This window comes from Chiloscyllium plagiosum, unplaced genomic scaffold (assembly GCF_037043375.1).
Source record: "Chiloscyllium plagiosum isolate Xiang-an unplaced genomic scaffold, Cpla_swu_hap1 HiC_scaffold_20, whole genome shotgun sequence".
NCBI lineage: Eukaryota > Metazoa > Chordata > Chondrichthyes > Orectolobiformes > Hemiscylliidae > Chiloscyllium > Chiloscyllium plagiosum.
Window position 1 is genome coordinate 18402947 of NW_028270158.1, and position 26996 is coordinate 18429942.

The 26996-nt window shown below is 41.7% G+C and overlaps 1 protein-coding gene across 1 annotated transcript in view; it reads right to left on the reverse strand.

Moving 5' to 3' along the window:
• Positions 1-26996, reverse strand: part of foxk1 (forkhead box K1) — a 130547-nt gene that overhangs the window by 16346 nt on the left and 87205 nt on the right. The window contains exons 6-7 of the mRNA XM_043711910.2: positions 16244-16413; positions 8311-8580 (exon numbers count right to left, since the gene is read on the reverse strand). Coding sequence (XP_043567845.1) covers positions 8311-8580; positions 16244-16413 — 440 coding nt within the window. The remainder of the gene's footprint in view (positions 1-8310; positions 8581-16243; positions 16414-26996) is intronic.

Below are 26996 nucleotides of genomic sequence, written 5' to 3' on the forward strand. Positions count from 1 at the left end.
GACCCCAACATTCCTCATACATTAAGACTTTCATTCCTGGGATCACTCTTCTGAACCTCCTCTGGGCCAGCACATCTTTGTGATATAGGGCCCAAAACTGCACACAATACACCAAATGTCATCTGACCAGAGCCTTATAAAGCCTCAGAAATGTAGCCCTGCTTTTATATTCAAATCCTATTGAAATCAATGCCAACGTTGTATTTGCCTTCCTATCAACTCAACATGCAAGTTTACCTTAACAGAATCCTGGACTAGGACTCCCAAGACTCTTTGTATTTCAGATCTTTTTACCCATTTAGAAAATAATCCATACCTCTATTGTTCCTACCAAAGTGCATGACCTCATATTTCTCATGTTGTAGTCCATCTGCCATTTCTTTGCCCACTCTCCTAATCTGTCCCAATCCTTCTGCATCCTCCCCACCTCCTCAATATTACCTGTTCCTCCACCTGTCTTTGTATTATCTGCAAACTTTGCCAGAATGCCAGATCATTAATGTATTAAGTGAATAGTTGCGGTCCAAACACTGACTCTAGCAGAACACCACCAGTCACCGGCTACCATCCTGAGAAAAACCCCTTTATCCCTACTCTCCGCCAGGCAGCCAATTTTCTCTCCATGTTAACACCTTGCCTCTAACATCATGGACTCTTATCTGACTCAGCAGCCTCCTGTGCGGCACCTTTTCTAAGGCCTTCTGAAAGTAAATAACATCTGTTGGCTATCCCTCGTCTAACCTGTTCATTACCTGTCAAAGAATTCGAACAGATTTGTCAGGCATGACCTTCCTTTGATGCAACAATGCTGACTTTGCCCTATCTTACCATACACTTCCAAGTATTCAGAAACCTCATTCTGCACATTGAGCTCCAAAATCTTACCAACAATTGAGATCTGGCTAATTGGCATGTAATTTCCTGTCTTTTGCTTTACTCCCTTCCTAAACGTGTGTGCGAGTGTGTGTGTGTTAACATTACCCATTTTCAGCACCCGCCCTTGATCCAGTGATTCCTGGAATATCACCACCAATATTTCCACTACTTCTTCAGCTATCTCCTTTACAACTCTGCAGTGCAGTCCCTCTGGTCCAGGTCATTTATCCACCTTCAGGCTATTCAGTTTTTCTAATACCCTTTTCTTGGTGATTGCCACCATACTCACCTCTGCCCACCTAACTTCTGAATTTTTGGGATGTTATTCATGTTTTCCATGAAGACTGACACTAGCTGTGTTAACTATAATTAACGTGGGGTTATGGGATAGGATGATATAATCAGAGGATTGGTGCAGACTCAATGGGTTGAATAGCCTCTAACTGCACTGCAGGAATTCCATGAAATGTGGCATATTAATGCACGGTTAAGGAAAAATAGCATACTCAGATCAAAGAGTAATTACAGCCCTTGTCAGGGCAAGCATCAAAGTGATTGAGGGATATATTATGGACGACTGTGACAGCGAGTCAGGGGAGGAGGGAGAGCACAAAGAAAGCACCAAACAGCCAAATGGGCAATCATTCACTCAAAAGCCAGGATAGCCCCTGCACACCTGGACCTGCATGTTCCCAATGACCTGAACGGAGCACCACATGCAGATGAATAGAACTGGTACTATTCAACAATGACCAACTGAAAGGTATGGCTGACAGCCTCCCATGTTAGCCTTCAGGAAGGATCTACAGATACTCTGAGTTCGATCACTCAGTAACTTTACACAAAGTTGATGGGAACGAATAGAATGTACCCCTTTTTTGGTCGCATATTCACTACTCTCCCAATATGCCTAAGCAAGGGAAGGAGTATACCCAGTCCTCCAAACAGAGGTGCTGTTTGCCACACAGTAACAGACGTGCAAGCCATTTTGACGACTTTGACCCTAATGCACAGTTAGGTAAACAGCCTTTAATTTGATACTTTTTTTAAAAAGAAATCCTTTCTCCTTGACCCTTTATGCTGCTGTTTACAAGAAACCAACCTATTCTGAAGGGTCACTGGATCTGAAATGCTAACTCTGCTTTCTCTCCACAGCTGCTGCCAGACCTGCTGAGCTCTCCCAGTAATTTCTGATTTTCCTGCTGTTTACATTTGCTTATACACTCTGCCCTTGCCTGACCCATTCTAGGCAGCATCATCTAAGTAAGTGCCCTGCAATGTTGCCATATCCTTTCACTTTAATGTTTCTCCTTTCCTGAATCTACCCTCACTCTATTTCACTTAAAGCTCTCTAGTTATTCGATTCACCAGGGCTTGATCCCTGCATGGTTCAAGTGAATCCCATCTCACCAAAACAGTTGCCTTCTACCCTAGTATTAACACCAGTGCCCCATTAACTAAAACCTATTTCTCCCATAAATTTATGGCTCAAAGATCAACACCTAGACTCCATTTTTTCTATACCAGTTTGCACATAGCCACAAGTAATTATCCTGAGATTATTACCTCAGAGGTTCTACATTTTAGTTTAGCTCATAACTGTTCAGAATCTTTTAGCTGAACCTTTTTAATAGTCCAATCAAGTGTCATTGGTACCAATACGGATAATGACAATTGGATTTGTTCCCTCCCATTCAAAAGTTCCTCTCCAGCCCGGAGATGTCCGTTACCCTGACACCAGACTGGCAGCACAACTTTCGTGTTGCAACTGCAGAGAACAGTATCTAGTCCCCCGAATGAAACTGTCCCTTGCCACTAAAACATTCTAGTGCCCCAACCTCCCTGGCAAGACTTCTGGTTAACAGCCTTTGCAAATTGTCAAAAATGTGTCTTACAGAACATTATGCACCATGTTGATATTCCTGAGATTGAGAGTTACCCCTTCCATCGTTAAGGGAACTGTGACCATGGTCCAACATCCAAGGCAGATGAGACTATAGTACACCATAAATGGTGTTGAATGCAACACAAAGTACACAATGTTGAACATGCCCGTTGGGAAGCAAATTGTTTTACATTGCAGGAAAGGTCTGCTTGTAACAAAGTATGGTGACAATTGTATGGATCCCGTTAAGATGGAATGTACCTAAAGTCCCCAAAACTAATTAGTGTGTATTCATTAAGAGCAAAGAACAGGAGGATGTTGCTACTCAACCAAAGGCCAATACATATTAAGAGCAACAGAGTTTACCCAGTTCAATCATTCTCCGCCAAAGAGCACAGGATGGAACATTTGCAATCTACAGGACTGTAGTAGGTGCACACGGGAAATGTATTCCTATGAAGAGTCCCTAATGCCATGACTGAATCTCCCATGATAACAGTGCAAATGCTCCCACACTGCGTGCCAGTAAAACATCACAACTAATGCCAAAAGATTCCCCTTACTAGTATTAAGCCCTAAGGCAGCAAATGGACAAATGCTGTTGGAAAAACAAAGATTTTGTATCATAGCGTACACCATAATCCTAAACATTTCAGTTTTGACATTACGTTCAAGGTGCTCAGGTTTAACCTGAACATTATTTGGAAAATTGATGAAGTGGCCGAGCAGGGAGTTTAGGCACAGGGATCCCAGGCCAGAGCTCCAGAGGAAAACTGACTGAGAAAGCAATGACCTGGCTGAGACAATGGCCCCGAGTAAGTTTGAAGGGTTAAAGTATAGTGATGAAAGATACAATGGCAGAATTTAGTTATGGAATAGTAGCAAATATCTTAACTTAGCCCAGTTAGCCCCCCTAAAAAAATCAGGACCCTCAGTAGTCAATGAAGGAGATCCTGCGGAAAGACCAAAGTTTATGATGAAGAGGTACTACAATGCCCATGAATCAACCAAACTGGTTAAAATGGTGGTGTCTATCATGGACGATCATGCAAAAATAATCAATATATTATCCAGGGAAATAAATGAGTCAGGAAAGAGAGAAGCTAAAACTTATGCCCTCTCTACCTCTGGTGGTTGGGTTGTCAAACAACCAGAGAAAATCAGAAACAAATTCAAAGAGAAGTACCCTCTGGATCAGCAATTAGCAGGTTAAGAATTTATCCCCAAAATCCAAGCAATCTGACTAGTTGCCAAATTGCAGAATTCTACCAATACTGACTGACTCCACTGTGAAGGTTGGAATGTTATAGGGAATGATAGCGCAATGCTTATTATTATTTTAAAATCACTCCTAAGGAAGTATATCAGGTAAAGGATATTGGAGTGACGAGGGAAAAACACCACGTTATGTATCACTGTATCCACCACTAACAGGACAAGTTAATACTGGAAATATACTTGGAGGGATGTACTAATGAGGAATTGACTACAGTATGCTCATATCCTAACTGCGTCACCAAGGAGAACTTTTGCAGTTTTAAGGCCATCTCTAACCACACTATGAGGTAGTGTCAGTGCTCAAGTCGCATTTCTAAACAAGAGGAGATATTGTGTGAGCACTTTGCAAACATCATTCAGGCATGCTGGGACATAATATTTCCTAGATAATAAAACAACCTGCTTTAACTACAATGCTTCCGAAAGGGTAGCCCAGATGGATCTGGTGTACATACACAGGCAAGAAAGAGTGGTCTTAAAAGCTGGTGATAATTTGAAGGACTGCCTGGAACAGATTATTAACCAAATCTCCTTCACCATAACTCCATTGTCAGAGACTGAGATCTGAAGAAGGTTAGATGAAGTGCATAAAATCCATCACACTTTCTAACATAAAATCAGCAAGTGGAACAGGATAATGAGGAAATACAGGTGACCATCTGCTGGAATGACCTGTGGAACTGGAAAATGAATATGCACGCTCACCCTGGATCAGAGTATTCTCACATGTGCTGGTTAAAACTTAGCTTATGGTAATGTTTTATCTTCTTGTTCTTTACGAACGTGACAAAGCAAGAGAAAGGAAGAACTTCAATAGTGCAAGAGGTTTCCAGAAAGGAATTCCTTGGGTAAGCCATAGGGCCAAATCTAACTGAAGGATCCAGATAATGTATAAATGGTGATGCTTTGATTAGATTCTCTACAGTGTCAAAACAGGCTCTTTGGCCAACAAGTTCACACCTACCCTCCGAAGAGTAACCCATCCAGACACATTCCCCATATTTACCTCTGACTAATGCGCCTAACACTATAGGCAATTTAGCCTGGCCAATTCACCTAACCTGTATGATTTTGGACTGTGGGAGGAAACCGGAGCACCCGGACGAAACCCCCGCAGACACAGGGACTCCACACAGACAGTCGCCCGAGGCAGAAATCGAACCCAGGTCCCTGGTGCTGTGAGGCAGCAGTGCTAACCACTGAGCCACTGTGCCGCCCCGAATGATGTGATTCCTCTCTTTTCCTACTGCCCCCGTAACGGTATGACACCTGATGAAAGGGGGAAGGAAGTGGTGTACATGCATAAAAAATACATGAGTCAAGTGTATAAAGAAGGAAGGAGGTGAAATACGTAGAATCTGTAACATGGAGTCCAATCAATCCTATTAACTTTTAAGGCCTGACATGAAGTTTGCCTGCAGTGATCAACATTTAAGTGACTTTCATTTCTAAGGTCGAGCTATCATGATTCCAAGCTTGTTAAATATTTCTGATTTCGAGCAACTATGCAATTGTTAATGGAACTGAACAGATGAAAACCTGCAAGAGGTTTCTCTAAATAAAATTAAATATTAAATTGATATGATTATATGTTTTGCCAAATGTGTAACTGGTTGGGCTTGTTGCTTGGATTCATAGCATCCATAAAGTGAAAATAGAGGCTGTTCAGCCCATCATTCCTGAAGAAGGGCTTATGCCCGAAATGTCGATTCTCCTATTCTTTTGATGCTGCCTGACCTGCTGCACTTTTCCAGCCACACATTTTTAAGCTCTGATCTCCAGCATCTGCAGTCCTCATTTTCTCCTGTTCAGCCCATCAAGTCTGCATTGACCATCCAAATAGCATCCCAATCAACTCCCCACCTCACTCTATGCCTATAATTCCACATTTACTATGGCTAATCCACCTATCCTAGACATCCCTGGACACTATGGAGCAATTCAGCATGGTCAATCCACATAACCCATACATCTTTGGACTGTGGGAGGAAGCTGGAGCACCTGGCAGAAACCCAAGCAGATGCAAACTCCACATGGACAGACAGCCACCCAAGGCTGTAAGGCAGCAGTACTAACCACTTCATTGGCAAAGATGAGATTACTAGGTTGGAGAACAGTAAATTAACTATGCTAGGTGATCAAAAAACTGGAGAAGTGGGGTCCAGCTATCCGAGCACAGGCCAATTATTGAGCCTCAAAAAAGGAAGGTTTAGTCTATCCAGAGTTTATCATGAACAAGGTACAAGGAACTGTAATCTGACAGAACAGGACAGACACGGGAAGGATAGAACAGATCACTCCCACCATTCAAATTCTTGGACGAGCTTTGGCAACATTGCACACACGTTAGGCTAGCTAGTTCAGGATGAAGTAGTGTGATTTAGTACTTGGAGACTGGAAGGGCAGAACTGACCATTCCCTCTGTTCTTACTTTCTGACAAGCCCAGGCAACCTTGCATATGTGGATGCACAAATTAAGAAGTGCAAGTTTTTATTTGAACAGCAAGTAAAAAATATGTGATACGCAAATAATAATTTAGGAGTCTTAAGTTATTGATACTGTTATGAGGTTGAAGGTGTGTATCATTCCTTTAAGAGACAGTGAATGCTGTTCTAAACTGAGAGCTGACAAGCATCTGTGTATGTGGCTAGACAGCAGTCCTAGAGTGTACGGGAAAATTGAAAACATGTAACATTTGGCTGTGAAATAGATACCTGAGCTTTGGTTGCTGTTTTGACAACAAATTGAATTTAACCAGTTTAAATTATGCCCTAGGATACTAAAACCCAATCAAGTTTGAATTTATTGTTTTGCCAACATCAAACTAATGAGACAATCCGTTGTTGGGGGACACAGAACGTGGGCATTTTGAAAATTGGTCAGATAGCAACTGCCATTGAGACAGAAACACACGGAGAGCTAACATCTTGCTCTCTAAGAAATGAGGAAACACTCTCCTTCTCATATGAAACATACTTGTAGTAAAAAGACAATGACCCAGGGAAATCTTCAGCCAGAAGATGACAGACACAGAAGACGAGAGCAGCTGTGTGTTTTGAAATTAAGTTGATGTAATTTTAATAAATGTCTTACTGGAACAGCATATTGTTACAGAGTTGGAGGCAGATAATAAGCAGTTAAGAGAAAGGGGGGCTTAGACTTGTGAATAGCTTAGAAGTGTTAATGTTCACTTTTAGAGTTTAAAAAAGATTACGTTATTTTCTGTAAGTGGTGGAATTTGCGAGTTCTCTGTCACTCATACTTTAACAGTTTACGAGGCAAGGTGAGTTTTTCTGGATGTTTGGTTTAAATAACAGAGGGGTTTACCCCATATCATAACAATAGCCAGAGTAAACCTCCAAAACAAAAAAAGGTGATATTAACTTACATAATGCATTTTTAAATAGGTTATATAGGTGATGACAAGTGGCAAACAAGCAGGACCAAAATATTTAAATACTATCAAAATATTGACCAAAATAGGACATCACCAACTTAGTTGAAAAAAGAGAGAATAGTTAAACATCAGCAAAAGAAATGTTAGAGAGGTCATTTCAGCTTGCAGATATTGAGAAGTTGGAGGAGTACTACAAAATGGAACAAAGGTAAAGTCAAAGGTATGGAATAAACACAGAGAATATCCTTCAATAGAAGAATGGGCATACTAAAATAATGTGGTCAAAACAGACAGGGATCGAGCCTGCAATGCAATGCAAAATGAGGTGAGCAGAAAGAGGCAGTCACAGAGAAGCAAAGAATGGTGGCAAAGGTGTCATATAAGAATGGTGGAAGGCATGTGGTAGATAAGGCAACTGATGGATAATGGAGCAAAAATGAAGTGCTGGGCTTTTACATTAACATAAACGGGGATGAGTGGGAGACTCTCACAGAAACAGAATGATATCAAAGGTAATTATGACAATCAGCCCCAAAAATCAATTTAGCAAAGCCCCACAACTTTTCTATCTAAACAGACTACACCCAATTGTAGGCCCAAGACATTTAGTACATCTCTCTAGTACAGAAAAAAAGCTGAGAAATGCAGAATCAAGACAATTAGTGTCACCTCTGGCAGGAAATGTAATCATAGCGTGCCAAGTTTAAAATGATAGTTTTCATCATAAAGGTGAATACAGAATTTTCAATGCAAAGAAACAAATGCCAAAATGTGAACTGACGTGAAGTTACGTAAACAGCAATGCAGGATTTTAATAAAACATATTATCTTTTTTTTAACAAGCCATACATCAATAGAACTGTAATTACTTACCTTTCTGGTCATTGGAACCATCGTGAATGACCTGCCCACTTCCGATATGGCTCTGATTGGTAAGGATGTAGCCATTTGAGGTGTTGGCTGATGTCGTTAGCACCCTCACCATGGTTACAGTGGGCGCTTGCTGAAGCACATGAATGGCATGCCCAGTGGACTGTTGGGAAGTTATTAAGGAGGTGGGCATATAAGCCATAGATTTGGTTACAACACTAGGAGGTTGGGGAGGAACTGCCATTATAACAGGCTGGCCACTAACTGGAGACCCTGGAAAGAAAACACTCATTACAATTAGCAAATGCAACCACAAGTTTCCAACTTAATAAATCAAACACAACTTCAAAATGCAAGCATAGAGTAATCTAACCCCATGCTGTATCAGTCCTGGGAGCATTTGATAAGGAGTGTCAAAGAAGTTTTATTTTCGGTTTAAAAAGAGTAGAGAAATATTTCTATTACATGGTATCATGAAACCTTAGTCCGAGCACCCTTGCTCTTCCTCCACATTTATATTAAGAGTAACACTTTTAAGATAACGAAAAGCCCTCTGGCTGAGGCGATAACGGTCACAATCAAAATATCCATTTTAAATGTAGTTTGTTCTGGCCCAGTTCTACTTTACTACCATCTCTTCCAACCTCTTCACTGCCTCAGTACCATCATGATTTGGAGATGCCAGTGTTGGACTGGGGTATACAAAGTTAAAAATCACATAACACCAGGTTATAGCCCAACAGGTTTAATTGGAAGCACATTAGCTTTTAGAGTGCCGCTCCTTCATCAGGTGGTTGTGTACCATCAGGGTGGTTCTCTGACACCCAGTCCCACATAAACTGCAATTTCCTCCAACTATACTTCTGAAAAAAACAAAGTTTTTCTACGGCCACCACAGCCTCCATTCTATTACCACTGACTCCATCTCACTCCTTCATCACAGTCTGAAACAAGTGCTTGCAACGTGAATACTTTGCTAACAATGACTGTATTTAAATAGTGCAAAGCATTACTGAATCAACACACATCAAAGCAGAGCTGCAGGAAAATGGTTTTAAGTCCTTGATCTTTCTCAAGCTGAGAGAGAAAGCATTATGTATGGGCTTGTAACTTCACCCACAATAAGGACTAAAAAGTAACTAATTTATTCTATGACAATTTCTAGCTCCTTTCTTGTGACTACGTGGTGGTATAACAACTGAATGGAAGACAACTAAAAGTTCTGCTGAAACAAAGGAACAATGTCTCGTGTCTTAAACAATGGAGAAAACCTGAACAAAAGAGAGTGGGGAAAAATTATGAAGACTTAATCTGAGTGGACTTGTAAAATGTTTTTAAAAAAATCAAAAATAAAATCAACAATTATGTGAAAAGAAAAATCTGGAATTAAGAATCACCATGAAATCATGGTCGATGGTGGGAATAACCCATTTGATTCACTAATGCCCTTCAGGGAAAGAAATCTGACATTCTCACCTGCTCTGGCCTACATGTGACTCCAGGCCCACAGCAATGTGGTTGACTCTTGACTGCCCTCTGAAATGGCTTAGCATGCTACAAAGTCTCAAAGAAATGAAACTGGATGAATCACTTGGTATTGAACTCAACACAGGAAAAGACAACGGCAGAAACAGCCCTGTGAACCCTGCAAAGTCCTCGTCATTGACATCTAGGGGTGAGACAAGTCAAGCAACAGACTGACATAGTTATACTCAAGGAATCATATCTTACAGACAATGTCCCAGACACCACCATCACTCAGTATTTCTGTCTCATCGGCAGGACAGACCCAGCAGAGGTGATGGCACAGTGGTATACAGTTGGGAGGGAGTTGCTGTGGGAGTCCTCAACATTGACTCTAGACCCCATGAAGTCTCATGGCTTCAGGTCAAACATGGGCAAGGAAACATCTTGCTGATTACCAAATACGGTCCTCCCTCAGTTGACAAATCAGTACTCCTCAATGTTGAGCAACACCTAGAGGAAGCACTAAGGATGGTAAGGGCACAAAATGTACTCTGGATGGGAGATTTCAATGTCCACTACCAAGAGTGGCTCGGCAGAAGTACTACAGATCGAGCTGATCGGGTCCTAAAGGACATAGCTTCTTGACTGGGTCTGGGGCAGGTGGTGAGGGAAACAACAAGGAGGAAAAACATACTTGACCTCATCCTGGCCAATCTGCCAGATGCAGATGCATTTGTCCATGACACTATCAGTAAGAGCAACCAATGTACAGTCCTTGTGGAGAGGGCTTCCTGCCTTCACGTTGAGAATAGCGTCCAATGTTGTGTGGCACTATCACCATGCTAAGTGGTACAGACTTCGATCAGGTCTAGCAACTCAAGACTGGGATCCATGAGACACTGTGGGCCATCAACAGCAGAATTATAGTCCAGCACAACCCATAAGCTGATGGCTCAGCATATCCTCACTCAACCATTACCATCAAGCCAGTGAATCAATCTTGGTTTAATGGAGAGTCCTAGAGGGAATGCCAGGCAAAACTGAAGACAATGTGTCAACCTATGAAGCCATCAAACATGCCAAGCAGCATAAGCAGCAAGTGAGAGAAAGAGCTAAGTGATCCCACAACCAACAGATCAAATCTAAGCTCTGCAGTCCTCCCATATCCAGTTGTGAATAGTGGTGGACAATTAAAGAACTTAGTGGAGGGTGCAGCTCCACAAATATACCCATCTTCAATGATGTAAGAGCCCAGCACATCAGTGCAAAAGATAAGGCTGAAGCTTTCGCAGACGGGAGGTGGAAGACCTGGAAAAATGGTGCACTGAGAACAACCTAATTCTCAATGCCAGCAAAACCAAGAAACTCATTATTGACTTTCAGCAGGATGTTACTCACGCTCCCCCTAAACATTAACAGAAGAGGTGGAACGAGTGGAGTGTGTCAAGCTCCTTGGAGTGGTCACCCACATCAAGCTTTCTTGGACTCTTCATGTGGACACACTGGTTACAAAGACCTAACAACGTCTCCTCTTCCTCAGGCAGCTGAGGAAATTTCACATGGCGGCAAATATCCCTGCCAACTTTTATAGGTGTGCCATTGAGAGCATTCTGTCTGGATGTATCACTATCTGCTATGGCAATTGTACTATTCAAGATCTGAGATGGTTGAAGACATTGGTGAACTTGGCCTGGACAATCACAAAGACCAACCTCCCATCTATAGGATCCACCAGGCCCGCTGTCAAGGAAAGCCCACCAGCATTCTGGCACGGTGGCACAGTGGTTAGTACTGTTGTCTCAGCGCCAGAGACCTGGGTTCAATACCCACCCTGGGCAACTGTCTGTGTGGAGTTTGCACATTCTCTCCGTGTCTGCATGGGTTTCCTCAGAGTGCTCCGGTTTCCTCCCACAATCCAAAGGTGTGCAGGTTAGGCGAATTGGGCATGCTAAATTGCCTATAGTTGTTGTGGTTCTGTTCGCCGAGCTGGAAGTTTTTGTTGCAAACGTTTCGTCCCCTGGCTAGGCGACATCATCAGTGCTTGGGAGCCTCCTGCGAAGCGCTTCTTTGATGTTTCCTCCGGTGTTTATAGTGGTCTGTCCCTGCCGCTTCCGGTTGTCAGTTTCAGCTGTTCGCTGTAGTGGTTAGTATATTGGGTCCAGGTCGATGTGTTTGTTGATGGAGAGGATTTTGACAAACACATCAACCTGGACCCAATATACCAACCACTACAGCGGACAGCTGAAACTGACAACCGGAAGCGGCAGGGACAGACCACTATAAACACCGGAGGAAACATCAAAGAAGCGCTTCGCAGGAGGCTCCCAAGCACTGATGATGTCACCTAGCCAGGGGACGAAACGTTTGCAACAAAAACTTCCAGCTCGGCGAACAGAACCACAACAACGAGCACCCGAGCTACAAATCTTCGCACAAACTTTGATTGCCTATAGTGTTAGGTGAAGGGGTAAATGTAGGGGAATGAGTCAGGGTGGGGTTACTCTTTGGAGGGTCGGTGTGGACTTGTTGGGCCGAATGGCCTGTTTCCACACTAAGTAATCTAATCTAATAATCTAATCGAATGCATCCCACCCTGACAATGTTTTTCTATAATTTCTACCATTGGGGAGAAGGTACAGAAGCCTGAGCACACGCAGCAGTCGATTTTGAAAGTTTCTACCCCACTGTTATTAGAATATTGAATGGACTCACAAACTCTTAACATTTGTCTGTACCTGTGTTTTTGTTTTTGCCGCTATTTACCTATTGTTTACTTATCTGTGCTACTTAACTGTGTGATTTGCCTGTATTGCTTGCAAGGCAAAGCTTTTCACTGTATCTTAGTACATGTGACAATAAATTCAATTCAATTTTCAGCCAGAAGTGTCAAGTGGATGATCCATCATGGCCTCCTCCAGTGGTCCCCAGCATTACAGATACCATAGAGTCATAGAGTCAAAGAGGTGTACAGCATGGAAACAGACCCTTCGGTCCAACCCGTTCATGTCGGCCAGATATCCCAACCCAATCTAGTCCCACCTGCCAGTACCTGGCCCATATCCCTCCTAACCCTTCCTATTAATATAACCATCCAAATGCCTTTTCAATGTTGCAATTGCGCCAGCCTCCACCACTTCCTCTGGCAGCTAATTCCATACATGCACTACCCTCTGTGTGAAACAGTTGACCCTTAGGTCTGTTTTATATCTTTCCTCTCTCACCCTAAACCTATGCCCTCTAGTTATGGACTCTGACCCTAGGGAAAAGACCTTGCCTATTTATCCTATCCATGCCCCTCGCAATTTTGTAAACCTCTATAAAGTCACCCCTCAGCCTCCAACGCTCCAGGGAAAACAGTCCCAGCCTGTTCAGCCTCTCCCTATAGCTCAAGTCCTCCAACCCTAGTAACATCCTTGTAAATCTTTTCTGAACCCTTTCAATTTTCACAATATTCTGATGAGAAGGAGACCAGAATTGCACACAATATTCCAACAGTGGCCTAACCAATGTCCTGTACAGCTGCAACATGACTCCCAACTCCTGTACTCAATACTCTAACCAATAAAGGAAAGCATAGCAAACTCCTTCTTCACTATCCTATCTACCTGCGACTCCACTTTCAAGGAGCTATGAACCTGCACTCCAAGGTCTCTTTGTTCAGTGACGCTCCCTAGTACCTTACCATTGAGTGTATATGTCCTGCTAAGATTTGCTTTACCAAAATGCAGCACCTCACATTTATCGGAATTAAACTCCATCTGCCACTTCTCAGCCCACTGGCCCATCTGGTCAAGATCCTGTTGTAATCCAAGGTAACCTTCTTTTCTGTCTACTACACCTCCAATTTTGGTGTCATCTGCAAACTTACTAACTGTATCTCTTATGTTCGCATCCAAATCATTTATGTAAATGACAAAAAGTAGAGGACCCAGCACTGATCCTTGTGGCACTCCACTCGTCACAGGCCTCCAGTCTGAAAAACAACCCTCCACCACAACCCTCAGTCCTCTACCTTTCATCCAGTTCTGTATCCAAATGGCTAGTTCTCCCTGTATTCCGTGAGATCTAACCTTGCTAAACAGTCTCCCATGGGGAACCTTGTCGAACGCCTTACTGAAGTCCATACAGATTACATCTACCACTCTGCCCTCATCAATCTTCTTTGTTACTTCTTCAAAATACTCAATCATGTTTGTGAGACATGATTTCCCACACACAAAGCCATGTTGACTATCCATAATCAGTCCTTGCCTTTCCAAATACATGCCTGTCCCTCAGGATGCCCTCGAACAACTTGCCCACCACCAACGTCAGGCTCACTGGTCTATAGTTCCCTGGTGTCCTTACCACCCTTCTTAAACAGTGGCACCACGTTAGCCAACCTCCAGTCTTCCGGCACCTCACCTGTGACTGTCGATGATACAAATATCTCAACAAGAGGCCCAGCAATCACTTCCCTAGGTTCCCACAGAGATCTAGTGTATATCTGATCAGGTCCTGGGGATTTATCCACTTTTATGCATTTCAAGACATCCAGCATTTCCTCCTCTGTAATATGGACATTTTGCAAGGTGTCACCATCTATTTCCATACATTCTATATCTTCCATATCCTTTTCCACAGTAAATACTGATGCAAAATACTCGTTTAGTATCTCCCCCCTTTTCTGCAGCTCCACACAAAGGCCACCTTGCTGATCTTTGAGGGGCCCTATTCTCTCCCTACTTACCCTTTTGTCCTTAATGTATTTGTAAAAACCGTTTGGATTCTCCTTAATTCTATTTGCCAAAACTATCTCATGTCCCCTTTCTGCCCTCCTGATTTCCCTCTTAAGTATACTCCTATCAGTCTTCAGCAAATTCAATTCACTCCACATGATATCAAGAAACGTTTGGAGATACTGGAAATTGCACAGGCTATGGGCCCTGATAACATTCCAGCAATAGCACTGAAGACTTGACCAGTACAGCTACAACACTGGTATCTACCCCACAATGTGGAAAATTGCCACATATGTCTCGTACACAAAAAGCAGGACAAATCCAACTCGGCCAATTACTGTCCCAACACTCTATTGTCAATCATCAGTGAAGTGATGGAAGGTGTCATCAACAGGGCCATCAAGCAGCACCTGCTCAGTGATGTCCAGTTTGGGTTCAGCCAGGGCCACTCAGCTCCTGACCTCATTACAACCTAAATATGGACAAATGAGCTGAATTCCAGAGGGGAGGTGAGAGTGACAGCCCTTGACATCTAGGCTGCATTCAACAGAGTGTGGCACCAAGGAGCCCTAGCAAAACTGGAATCAATGGGGCAAACTCTCCAGCGGTTGGAGTCATACATGACACTTAGGAAAATGGTTGCGGCTATTGGAGGACAGTCACCTCAGCTCCAGGATCTCTCTGCAGGAGGTCCTCAGGGTAGTGTCCTCTACCCAACCATCTTCAGCTGCTAGAGCAATGACCTTCTCACCATCATAAGGTTAGAAGTGAGGATGTTCGTTGATGATTGCACAATGTTCAGTACCATTCACAACCCCTCAGATACTGAAGCAGTCCATGCTCAAATGCAACAAGATCTGGATAACATCCAGGCCTGGGCCGACAAGGGGCAAGTAACATTCGTGCACACAAATGCCAGACAAAGACCATCAGCAATACGAGACAATCTAACCACTAGCTCTTGGCATTCAACAGTGTTACCATCACTGAATCCCCACTGTCAACATCTTGGGAGTTATCACTGGACTCATCACGTAACTCAACTGGACTCATCACGTAAACACAGTAGCTACAAGAGCAGGTCAGAAGCTAGGAATTACTGGATACAGCAAGTAACTCACTCCTAACTCCTCAAAGTCAGTCCACCATCTACAAGGCACAAGTCAGGAATATGATGGAATACTCCCAAAATGCCTGGATGAGGCAGCCCTAACAACACTCAAAAAGCTTGACATCATCCAGGACAAAGCAGCCCGTTGACTAGTACTGTATTCACAAGTATGGAATCGCTCCACCACCACCCCTCAATAGCCGCAGTGCGTACTATCTACAAGATGCACTGCAGAGATTCACCAAAGATCCTCAGACAGCACTGTCCAAACCCATGACTACTTCAGTCTAGCAGATATACAGGAATGCCACTCACCATTCTGACTTGGAAATATAATCGGCATTCTTTCACTGTCAGTGGATCAAAATCCTGGCAGTCCCCCCCTAATGGCACTGTGGGTCAACCTACAGCAGATAGCCTGCAGCGGTTCCAGGAGGCAGCTCATCACCATTTTCCCAAGGGCAACTAGGGACAGGCAATAAATGCTGGCAGCCAGCAATGCCCATTTGAAATGAATTTAAAAATAGCTTTATTTTGCGATAAAATCATTATGTGTTAAATAGTTGTATAAGCGTTAGGTCACAAAACCAAGGATATCTACATTAAAAATTCTCCTTTGTAAAAAGGGCATGGTTACCTGGTGCACTTTGAGAGTAGCGACCCTCTGGCACCGACGCCAACTTGGAACTTGTGAAATCGTGGTCATGCGAAATAGGGGAACCTTCACGTGACAAGCATTCAGGAGTCTGCAGCCCACTCGAGTGAGGAGAGAGAAGTCCTGGATGACTGGGAGACGCAGGAGCACTCCTGAAATGTTAATGTAGACATGTAAAATCAGTTTACATAAATAAATCTTTTCTTAAAAAAATATAAAATTGAACATGTAACTGTGTCCACAGATTAGGCTGACTGGAATTAACAGACTATGATACGTCACTGACCGGCTAAGAGGCAGGAGGGAAATCACTGGTGAAAGATACATTTAACAAATACTTTATAGATTGAAGTCATTTGAACTTCATCCAACTCCATGCTACAACAATTATTTTCAGAAGAGCTATGCAGAGAAAACAATATATAGAAGTTGATACACCCCAAATCAATGCCTATGTCTGTAGAAAAAAGTGTGAAAAATGAAAAGGATGAGCAACATCCCAGTGAAAAAATACAATGCAGGCAATTTTACTTTCCATTAAGTTCACTTCATTTACTGCACCATTAAGATATATCGAATAAAATACTAAGTCTTGGGAACATGTTTAATATATAGAACCATTTTCAATATTCAGGTTTGCTTTCGATACAAGTGACTGAATGATTTTTTTATTTAATTAGTACAATTAGGTGCACTTAGAAAAATAATTCATTACGTTATAGACAAACTTCAGTGACTTTCAATGTTGCCAATGATCACTTAATTAGAACTATTGATTTCCCACTTCCTAATGTACATACAACCTATATAAGCATTCAGTTTCTTGTTCAAGTAGCAAGTAATTAAGATTATTGGCAATTAATTAATTGAGAGTAAGAAAGGGAAACTTAGTGGGACTGACTTGTAAAAATTGGTTTGTGAAAGGACCTCTAACACAGAGTTGTTAATAATCTCTATCCACAAAGGAAGGGGTCTTGGTTGGTCTCTCATCAACTTGCTTGCGCCTGGATTGAAACTGGTAGCAGAGGATGTTGCCTAAAGACAAAGCTAAGTGTTCTTTTTCACACAGGATAGTGTGTATGGAATGAGGAAGTGGTGGAGGCTGGTACAATTGCAACATTTAAGAGGCGTTTGGAGGAGTATATGAATAGGAAAGGTTTGGAGGGATATGGGTCGGGTGCTGGCAAGTGTGACTAGATTGGGTTGGACCGAAGGGTCTGTTTCCATGCAGTACATCTCTATGACTCTAACTAGAATTACTTTGTAAGTGAATGGCTGAAACAGAGTGCAACATGTTTTAATATGACTTCACACCAATATTTGGTGATGCTGAACTTTATGATCAAAGGTAAAATGAAGTTAGTATGTGGACCCAGGTTACGGCTTTACCAAGAGAAAAAAGCAATGTGTGGCCTTGGCACTGGTACTTCTGACTAGAAGCAAGATCAAATGCAAAATATTCTCAGAGCCAAAGAGGAGAAAGAATAAACACAACTCTGGCAATTAGAAGAGAAAGCAGGGTTTGGGAAGCTATAACAGAAAAATGAACCCCAGAAATTCCCAAAACATGGTGAACAGTGTGCTTTGTGATTTGAAATACCATTATACAACAAATTGTCTTAAACAAGGGTCCACAGTTCTATGCATCACATGGCAAGTTTGGAAGAAGATAGTGATAATTGTCAGGCAAAAGGAATTGTATTAATTACAAGTAGTTTCAGCTTGCGTAATGCATGTTTAGTCACAGAATCATTCGTTTGTGCTATACTGAATGGTGGATGCACATCTGTAGTGTATGTAGTGGATTAGACTTAAAAAGTTACTTCAATGTTTTTAGATATAAAATAACATTAAGGAATTTGAGAAGGAACCATAAGGATGGGTGGTGGTTCCGTGCATAATAGTTGGGGAAACTATTCATGTGCAGAGGTAGTAACGCCAAACTTCAAAACCCAAATATTAAGGTGGTGCTATTGGTATCAGGAGGTAGGAGTTTAAAAGAAAAAAGATTAATTACCTTAACACTACACTGACAGTTTGTCCATTCATCTTTCAGAGGAATAAGGAATGATGTGTATTTTAAACTTACAGAAGACCAAAGGCAGTGAACGAGCAGGAAGGCAGTGCAGGTATCTCCTGCAGTCATCTCCCTCCAAAACAGGTATGTCGTTTTGGATACTGTTGGGGGAGATGGCTCACCAGGGGAAGGCAGCAGTCGCCAGGTTCATGGCACCATGACTGGCTCTGCTATTCAGAAGGGCGGGAAAAAGAGTGGAAGGACTATAGTCATAGGGTATTCTATTGTAATGGGAGTAGATAAGCATTTCTGTGGTCGCAAAAGAGACTCAGAATGGTATGTGGCCTCCCAGGTGCACTGGTCAGGGAGGTCTTGGATTGGTTGCAGAAAATTCACAAGTGGGAGGGTAAACAGCCAATTGTCGTGGTGCATATCGGCACCAATGAAGGTAAAAAAAAGGATAAAGTCCTACAAGCAGAATTTAGGGAGTTAGGAACCAAGTTTAAAAAACTTAGAGGTAGTAGTCTCAGGATTGCTACCAGTGCCACGTGCTAGTCAGAATAGAAATGAAAGAATAGGCAGGATGAATGAGTGGCTTAAGAGATGGTACAGAAGGGAGGGGTTCGGAGTTTTGGGACATTGGAACCGGTTCTGGGGGAGGTGGGACAATTAAAAATTGGATGGTCTACATCTGGACCAGATTGGAACCAATATCCTTGAGAGTGCTTTTGCTAATGCTGTTGGGGACGGTTTAAACTAATATGGCGGGGGTTGGGAACCAAATGAGATGGTTAGTGGACAGGAAGGAGGTAGTAACTAAAGCCTGTAAGTAACTAGATAATGAAGTCAGCATGACTAAGGGGGAAGAGTAGTCAGGGAGCTATGGATGAACGCAAAGGGACTGGTGGTCTGAGGTGCATTTGTTTTAATGCAAGAGATATAGTAGGTAAGGCAGATGAGCTTAGGATTTGGATTAGTACCTGGGAGTATGATATTATTGCTATTACTGAGACTCGGTTGAGGGAAGGGCACAATCGGCAACCAAATATCCCAAGATATAGATGCTTCAGGAGGGATAGAAAGGGAGGTAAAAAGGGGTGGAGGAGTTGCATTACTGGTCAGAGAGGCTATCACAGCTGTGCTAAAGGAGAGTACTATGGAAGACTCAAGCAGTGAGGCGATATGGGCAGAACTCAGAAATAGCAAGGGTGCAGTAACAATGTTGGGGGTGTACTACAGGCCTCCAAACAATGAGCGTGAGATAGAGGTACAAATATGTAAATAGACCATGGAAATATGTAGATGCAACAGGCTGTAGTGATGGGAGATTTTAAATTTTCCGAACATTGACTGGGATTCACTTAGCGTTAAGAGGTCTGGATGGAGCAGAATTTGTCAGGAGCAACGAGGAGGGTTTTCGAGAACAGTATATAAATAGTCTAACTCGGGAAGGGGCCATACTGGACCTGGTGTAGGGAAATGAGCCCAGCCAGGTGATTGAAGTTTCAGTAAGAGATTACTTTGGGAATAGTGATCACAATTTCATAAGTTTTAGAATACTCATGGACAAAGACAAGAGTGGTCCTAAAGGAAGAGGGATAAACTGGGGGAAGGCCAACTACACCAAAATTCAGCAGGAGCTGGGGAATGTAGATTGGGAGCAGCTGTTTGAGGGCAAATCCACATTCGATATGTGAGAGACTTTTAAAGAGTCATTGATTAGAGTGCAAGACAGGTGTGAGTCTGTGAAATGAGGGATAGAATTGGCAAGATTAGGGAACTATGGATGACAAATGAAATTGTGAGACTAGCTAAGAGGAAAAAGGATGCGTGTATAAGGTCTAGGCGACTGAAGACAGTCAAAGCTTTGGAAGAATATCAGGAATATAGGACTAATCTGAAAAGAAGAATTAAGAGGGCTAAAAGGCATCATGAGATATCCTTAGCAAACAAGGTTAAGGAATATGTCAAAGCTTTTTATTCATATATAAGGAGCAAGAGGGTAACTAGAGAAAGGGTTGGCCCACTCAAGGACAAAGAAGGAAAGTTAGGCATGGAGTCAGAGAAAACAGGTGAGATTCTTAATGATACTTTCCTTCAGTATTCACCAAGGAGAGGGACATAGCAGATGTTGAGGCTAGGGATAGATCTTTGACTACTCTAGGTCAAGACAGCATAAGGAGGGAGGAAGTGTTGGGTATTCTAAAAGGCATTAAGGTGGACAAGTTCCCAGGTCCAGGTGGGATCTATCCAAGGTTAGTGAGGGAAGCGAGAGAGGAAATAACTGGAGCCTTAACAGATATCTTTGCAGCATCCTTGATCACGGGGGAGGTCCCGGAGAACTGAAGAATTACTAATGTTGTCCCCTTGTTTATGAAGGATAGCAAGGATAATCCAGCTAAGTATGGACCTGTGAGTCTGACGTCAGTGGTAGGGAAGCTGCTGGAGAAGATACTAAGGGATAGGATATACACCCATTTGGAAGAAAATGGGCTTATCAGTGATAGGCAACATGGTTTTGTGCAGGGAAGGTCATGTCTTACAGATCTAATAGAATTCTTTGAGGTGACGACAAAGTTGATTGATGAGGGAAGGGCTATAGATGTCATACACATGTGCTTGAGTAAGGCATTTGATAAGGTTCCCCATAGTAGGCTGATGGAGAAGGTAAAGTCGCATGAGGTTCGGGGTGTTATAGCTAGATGGATAGAAAACTGGCTGGGCAACAGGAGACAGAGTAGTAGTGGAACGGAGTTTCTCAAAATGGAGACCAGTGACCAGTGTGTTCCACAGGGGTCCATGCTGGGATCACTGTGATATATGTGAATGATTTGGAGAAAGGTGTAGACTGCCCGATTAGCAAGTTTGCAGATGACACTAAGTTTGGCTGAGTAGCAGATAGTGAAGGGGACTGTCAGAGAATACAGCAGAGTATAGGTAGATTGGAGAGTTGGGTAGATGGAGTTTAATCCGAACAAATGGGAGGTGATGTATTTTGGAAGATCCAATTCAAAAACGAACTAAATAGTAAATGCAAAAGTCCTGGGGAAAACTGATGTACAGAGAGATCTGGGTGTTCAGGTCCTTTGTTCCCTAAAGATGGTGTGGTGTAAAATTATGTCCCAATACATGTGTGAATCATAATGTAACACATGTATTGGGCCAAGCAGTGGAATGTGGTGAAACGGTTAAAAATTATGTCCCAATACATGTGTGAATCTAACCGGAATGGAGGTGTTGCTTAGTCCCGTGTGAATCTTATTACACACCTCCCCGTGTGAATCTTCTTATCTGTATGTAACCAGAATGGAATGTGTTTTTTAGCCTTGCTCTGCTGTTCACATGAATGTTTATATCTGGAAAAGAGTATATCAGCTGGAAAAGTCTCCAGTTCGGTGAGTCTGCTCCGGGGTTACGTTTAACCGCCGAGCGTGGGTTGTTGGCAACCGCTCTACGAGAACTGACGGCTCCCAGTTCCGGTAACATGTAGAGTGAGTATAAGCCAGACCCGGGAGTCTGCTCCGGGGTTACGTTTAACCGCCGAGCGTGGGTTGTTGGCAACCGCTCTACGAGAACTGACGGCTCCCAGTTCCGGTAACATGTAGAGTGAGTATAAGCCAGACCCGTTGTAAGTATGAGACCTGGTTGTGGCGACGCTGCGGGGAATAAAATGCTCATATTCTAGCAGACTCGCCTCTTGGTCGTTTGTTCTGTGTCAGACTACTCTCCTACGAACCTGACCTTGAGAATTTTTTAAAACAGATGGCAAGACAGGTCTGTAGACTGGCCAAGGCGGCATACGGCATGCTTTCCTTCATTGGACGGGGTACTGAGTACAAGAGTTGGCTGGTAATGTTACAGTTATAAGACTTTGATTTGGCCACATTTGGAATATTGGGTACAGTTCTGGTCGCCACATTACCAAAAGGATGTGGATGCTTTGGAGAGGGTGCAGAGGAGGTTCACTAGGATGTTGCCTGGTATGGAGGGTGCTAGCTATGAAGAGAGTGGTTTAGGATTATTTTCATTAAAAAGATGGAGGTTGAGGGGGGACCTGATTGAGATCTACAAAATCATGAGAGATAAAGACAGGGTGGAATGCAAGAAACATTTTCTCAAAGCAAAGAACTCAATTACTAGGTGTCATGAATTCAAAGTGAGAGGGGAAAAGTTTAGAGGAGATATGCGTGGAAAGTTCTTCATGCAGAGGGTGGGGTGCCTGGAATGCCTTGCCAGCGGAGGTGGTAGGGGCGGGAACGATAGCATCATTGAAGATATATTTAGATAGATACATGAATAAGCAGGTAGCAAAGGGATGCAGACCCTTAGAAAATAGGTGGCAATTTTAGATAGAGGATCTGGATCGGCTCAGGCTTGGAAGGCCGAAGGGCCTGTTCCTGTGCGGTAATTTTTTTTGTTCTAAGAAATCTGTGATAAATGTGATATATGTAAAAAAGACAAAGGAGAACACTATCACAGCCGACAGAGCCGCTCATTAGCAAGAGACCTCAACAAAGTTATTCCAACAGACTTGAAGGTATAAGGGGAAAAAAAATCTTAAATTTCATATACACAGCAACTAGATTTAGTCTACAATTTATAGTAAAGAGAAGAAAGTAACAGTGGACAATGGTAAGGTAATGAAGAAATATTTAGGGATGTGAGAGAAAATATAAATAAAGTTATGATGAACATAGCAATAGAAAAGATTTATTTTTAGTAATGGAGTGAGAGAAATAAAACACAAAGTAATGAACGAGATGTTTCATAAAATTCTAGTGGACCTAGGAGATTCAATCTCAGATTGCTTTCTGGGAGAAATTCATTAAGGTTTGAGATTTCAGAGAAAATTCAGCGAGCCTTATGACATCATATAAAGGCATCAAAAATACATTTTAATCAAGGGACATTTTGTAATATATGCACTAAGGGCAAGAAGAATGAAATAGTCTGGGCAAGGTTAATTGGCACTGATGACATACTTACAGAATCTGAACAAGTCCTTGCGTGTGATGAGACTCCATGCATCTATTTACATATGTTGGAAAACATGGACCAAATTACAGCAGATGAAGGGCTGACTGAATGTGGACAAAGTGACAGAGAAGCAGAACAAGGGTATTGGTCCCAGAGGATGACAACCAAAACTTTGGCACTAATGAAACTTATATGTCAGATGGGGTATGGAGTGAATAGAGGAATGTCATCTTTATTAAGACAAAGTTAAAAATCACAACACCAAGTTATAGTCTAACAGATTTATTTGGAAGTACTCGCTTTCAGAGCGCTGCTCTTTCATCAGGGAATCTGATGAAGAAGCAGCACTCTGAAAGCTAGTATTTCCAAATAAAGCTGTTGGACTGTAACCTGGTGTTGTGTGATTTTTAACTTTGTACACCCCAGTTCAACCCCGCCACCTCCACAACATATTTATTAGAGACAAGACAGAAAACCACCAGCAAATACATATTGGTTAAATGTACTAGATAAGGGACAGGAGGTAAAAACTAATTATTGGCAAAATGAGGTAAAGATATGGAAGGCCTGAAATCGGTGGATGAGTTCTGAAAGTGGACCTGGAAGGGAACAAAACTTGAGAGAAAATAGGGGAAGAAATTCCAATCAATCTTGTAGTAATGTTCCAGAATAAGTTAGGAGGGTGAGTTAAGGTCACAGTGTAATCTGAAACAAGAATACCACAAATGAAATCCTTTATTGGCAAGAAGTTGTAATAGTTATAACACATTAAAAAGATAAGTGGAAAAAGCTTGCCAAAGAACTGGGGGGAGCAGTAAAGAATTTACTGAGGTATTTACACTGAGGTATCAATTAGGGGACTGCCAGGCTTACCATGCCAATGATTTTGCACAGAAAAAGTGCTCCTTGATGGGATAGAACACTGACGCCAAGCTAATGGCTCAGGGTTTCAAAGAGAAACTTGTGATCATGATGTTACAGTGGATTCTCTTACTGCAAGAAAAGTGATCTTGGAGGATCACTTCTTAGATCTTTCAGCAACTCCAGTCAACTGATATAAAAGGTGAATTTGCAGAATGCAAATTTCAAAAGTTATTTGAACAAGGTAATATAGTAGAGAATCTGTGGAAATTAGTGAGTGCATGGTATTTCTCAGTTAGATCCAACTTGCTGAAAATAGATTGCATTCAACTTAAAGCAGATTCAGCAATCTTCTATTGGTATCGGAGACAAACACTAGCAGGCAACTCTAAAAAGCATGTAAATTATTTTCTGTAGGGAGGTTCTATGGAAGTTGAATGATGTGTCATGGATAAATTAAAAAGTAAGTTTAAGGTTGAAAGTCATCTTTGGGGGAGGTGGTGGGGGGGGAGCGCAAGAGTGGCTTAGGATCAACAGCCATACTTGGAAATTATTAATCGCATCCTGATAAATCAGACCAGATCGTCACAGAAAGATGATCTTTTATCCAAGGAAGAAATGGACCAGGACTAGATGTTTGATTGGATGGTTAAACTGGTTGTATACTTAAGATTAGAGTGGTGCTGGAAAAGCACAGCAGTTCAGGCAGTATCCGAAGAGCATGAAAATCGATGTTTCGGGTAAAAACCCTTCATCATCATTCTTGATGAAGGGCTTTTGCCCGAAACGTCAATTTTCTTGCTCCTCTGATGCTGTCTGAACGGCTGTGCTTTTCCAGCACCACTCTAATCTTGACTCTGATCTCCAGCATCTGCAGTTCTCATTTTCGCCTGGCTGTACACTCACTCAGTCTTGACCAAATGCCAGTTATAACATATAGGAGTTGAGTACTATGATGAAACGTACTACTGCTGATGATAGCAAGAGCAAATAAAACAATAAAGAAACTAACAAAAATGCACTCAAGCTTCTAACTACAGATGACATGAAGATAGTAAGCTAGCCCCTTTTAACAATGCTGCACATACCAAATCTTCCAGATATTTTAGTATGACCATGTTTATTGTATTCTGGGTGAGAAAGAATAATACATGTTGTCTGCTGGCCTGGGACGCCAAAGAAACAAAGAAGGTAGTTAAAAGTACCTGAAAAGAAAGAATGGGGATTATGGGAGTTTGATTTAATTACACTCAATATGAAAATAAGTCTGTTACTGATTGGGTTGTGTCATAAGGTAACATATAGAACATGAAAAAAAAATTCGTTAAATTTATCAGTTTTGTTCAAAGACTGTTTATATTTGAAAGTTTTTAATTCAAAAGAGAGAAGGGGGAATTCTATTAATATACCGAAGAGCTAAGCAAGTGATTGTGGTTAATTGACTGGGCAGATATAAAGGAGGGTGGGGGGAACACTAGTGAGCGGAAGGACTTTAAGACTGAGTAGATAATAAATTCTATCCACAAAGATACAATTTCAATCTCACTGCCTGGCTTGGATCCAATTTGGCATTAATCTGACATGAAGCAGACATTGATTTAGATAATGAGATGTGTTTGTCTGATCCAGTTAAATATCCCAAAGCTCTGTTCCTTGGACGGTCTCGTCTGCAGTGTTGAACAAGAATCCGCGAGGGGGCAGAGGTTAGAAAGTTTACCCTTTATTACAGTAAATTCAAACTCTAATATTTAGGAATGCATTCTTGTGTCTGATCTCTAAAGGAATGCAATGGTATTAAAAGGATTTCAACACCATATTCTAAAAAATGAAATAATCTTGAATGCATTGTTAAAACATCACATATCTAAGAACTTTCCAATAAGAATGTGACATAAAATCAGGATTTATTACTAGATTAATTAAACTCACTCAGTCAACATGCTACCAGAAAAGACAGAACTTCTTCAAAGGCATATAATAAAACTGTAACATTTGGAGTTTATGAAAAATAAAATTAAGACCCTACAAAAGTACTATAAATTAGTAAAAGGGACTTGATCTTCCAGATTACTATTATAGATCATGGTCCTCTAGGAAGCTTTCATGAAATTTCTATTCGTCCAGCAAATGTAGAAAAATTGCAACTGCAACCCAGCCTCAATAGAGTTTGGTTAATGAATAATTAACTATTAATAATAAAACAAATTCTCAGAAGGACACGATTAATGTTAATATAACATTATCTGTTACAAAAGTATATGTGCCATAAAGTGTCACAGATTGAGAGTATACTGTGAAAAGAACTTTACGAAAAGTCTTCAAGAAACAGTGACAAAAAATAGTATACTAACATCTCAGAAAACAGTTGGAGAAAGTAGATATGGTATTCTGGCAATGATAAGTCTTCTTCATCCAAAACTATCCTGCAAATCACCATTCCAGGTAAAGTCAGCTTAAAAAATATAAGATTATGAACAGGAAACTGATCATCGCTTTCAAGATCAGATGCCAAGTCTGGAGTCTACAAAAACAGTAAAGGATGAGTATTTCAAATTAAGTTGGTGCTGGGCTCAGAACCAATGTAGATTAATAAGCAAGGGGCAATGGGTGACACAAACTCACATTGTTAGAATATAGCCAGTAGATGAGCTCAAATTTATTCAGGGTGATAGACTGCAGAAGAATAAGGTGTCACCTGGTCCAAGTGTAGTTACAGAAGAAATTAGGAAGAAAGTAATATTTTACCTGAATACCTTTGCAATTTGTTAGAATGAGAAAAGGTAATGGCAATATACTGATTTAGAAATATTCACTTGAGCAGAAAAAGTAAGTCTAACTGAATTCTGTAACCTAAATATGGAACCATTAGTCACTTTATTT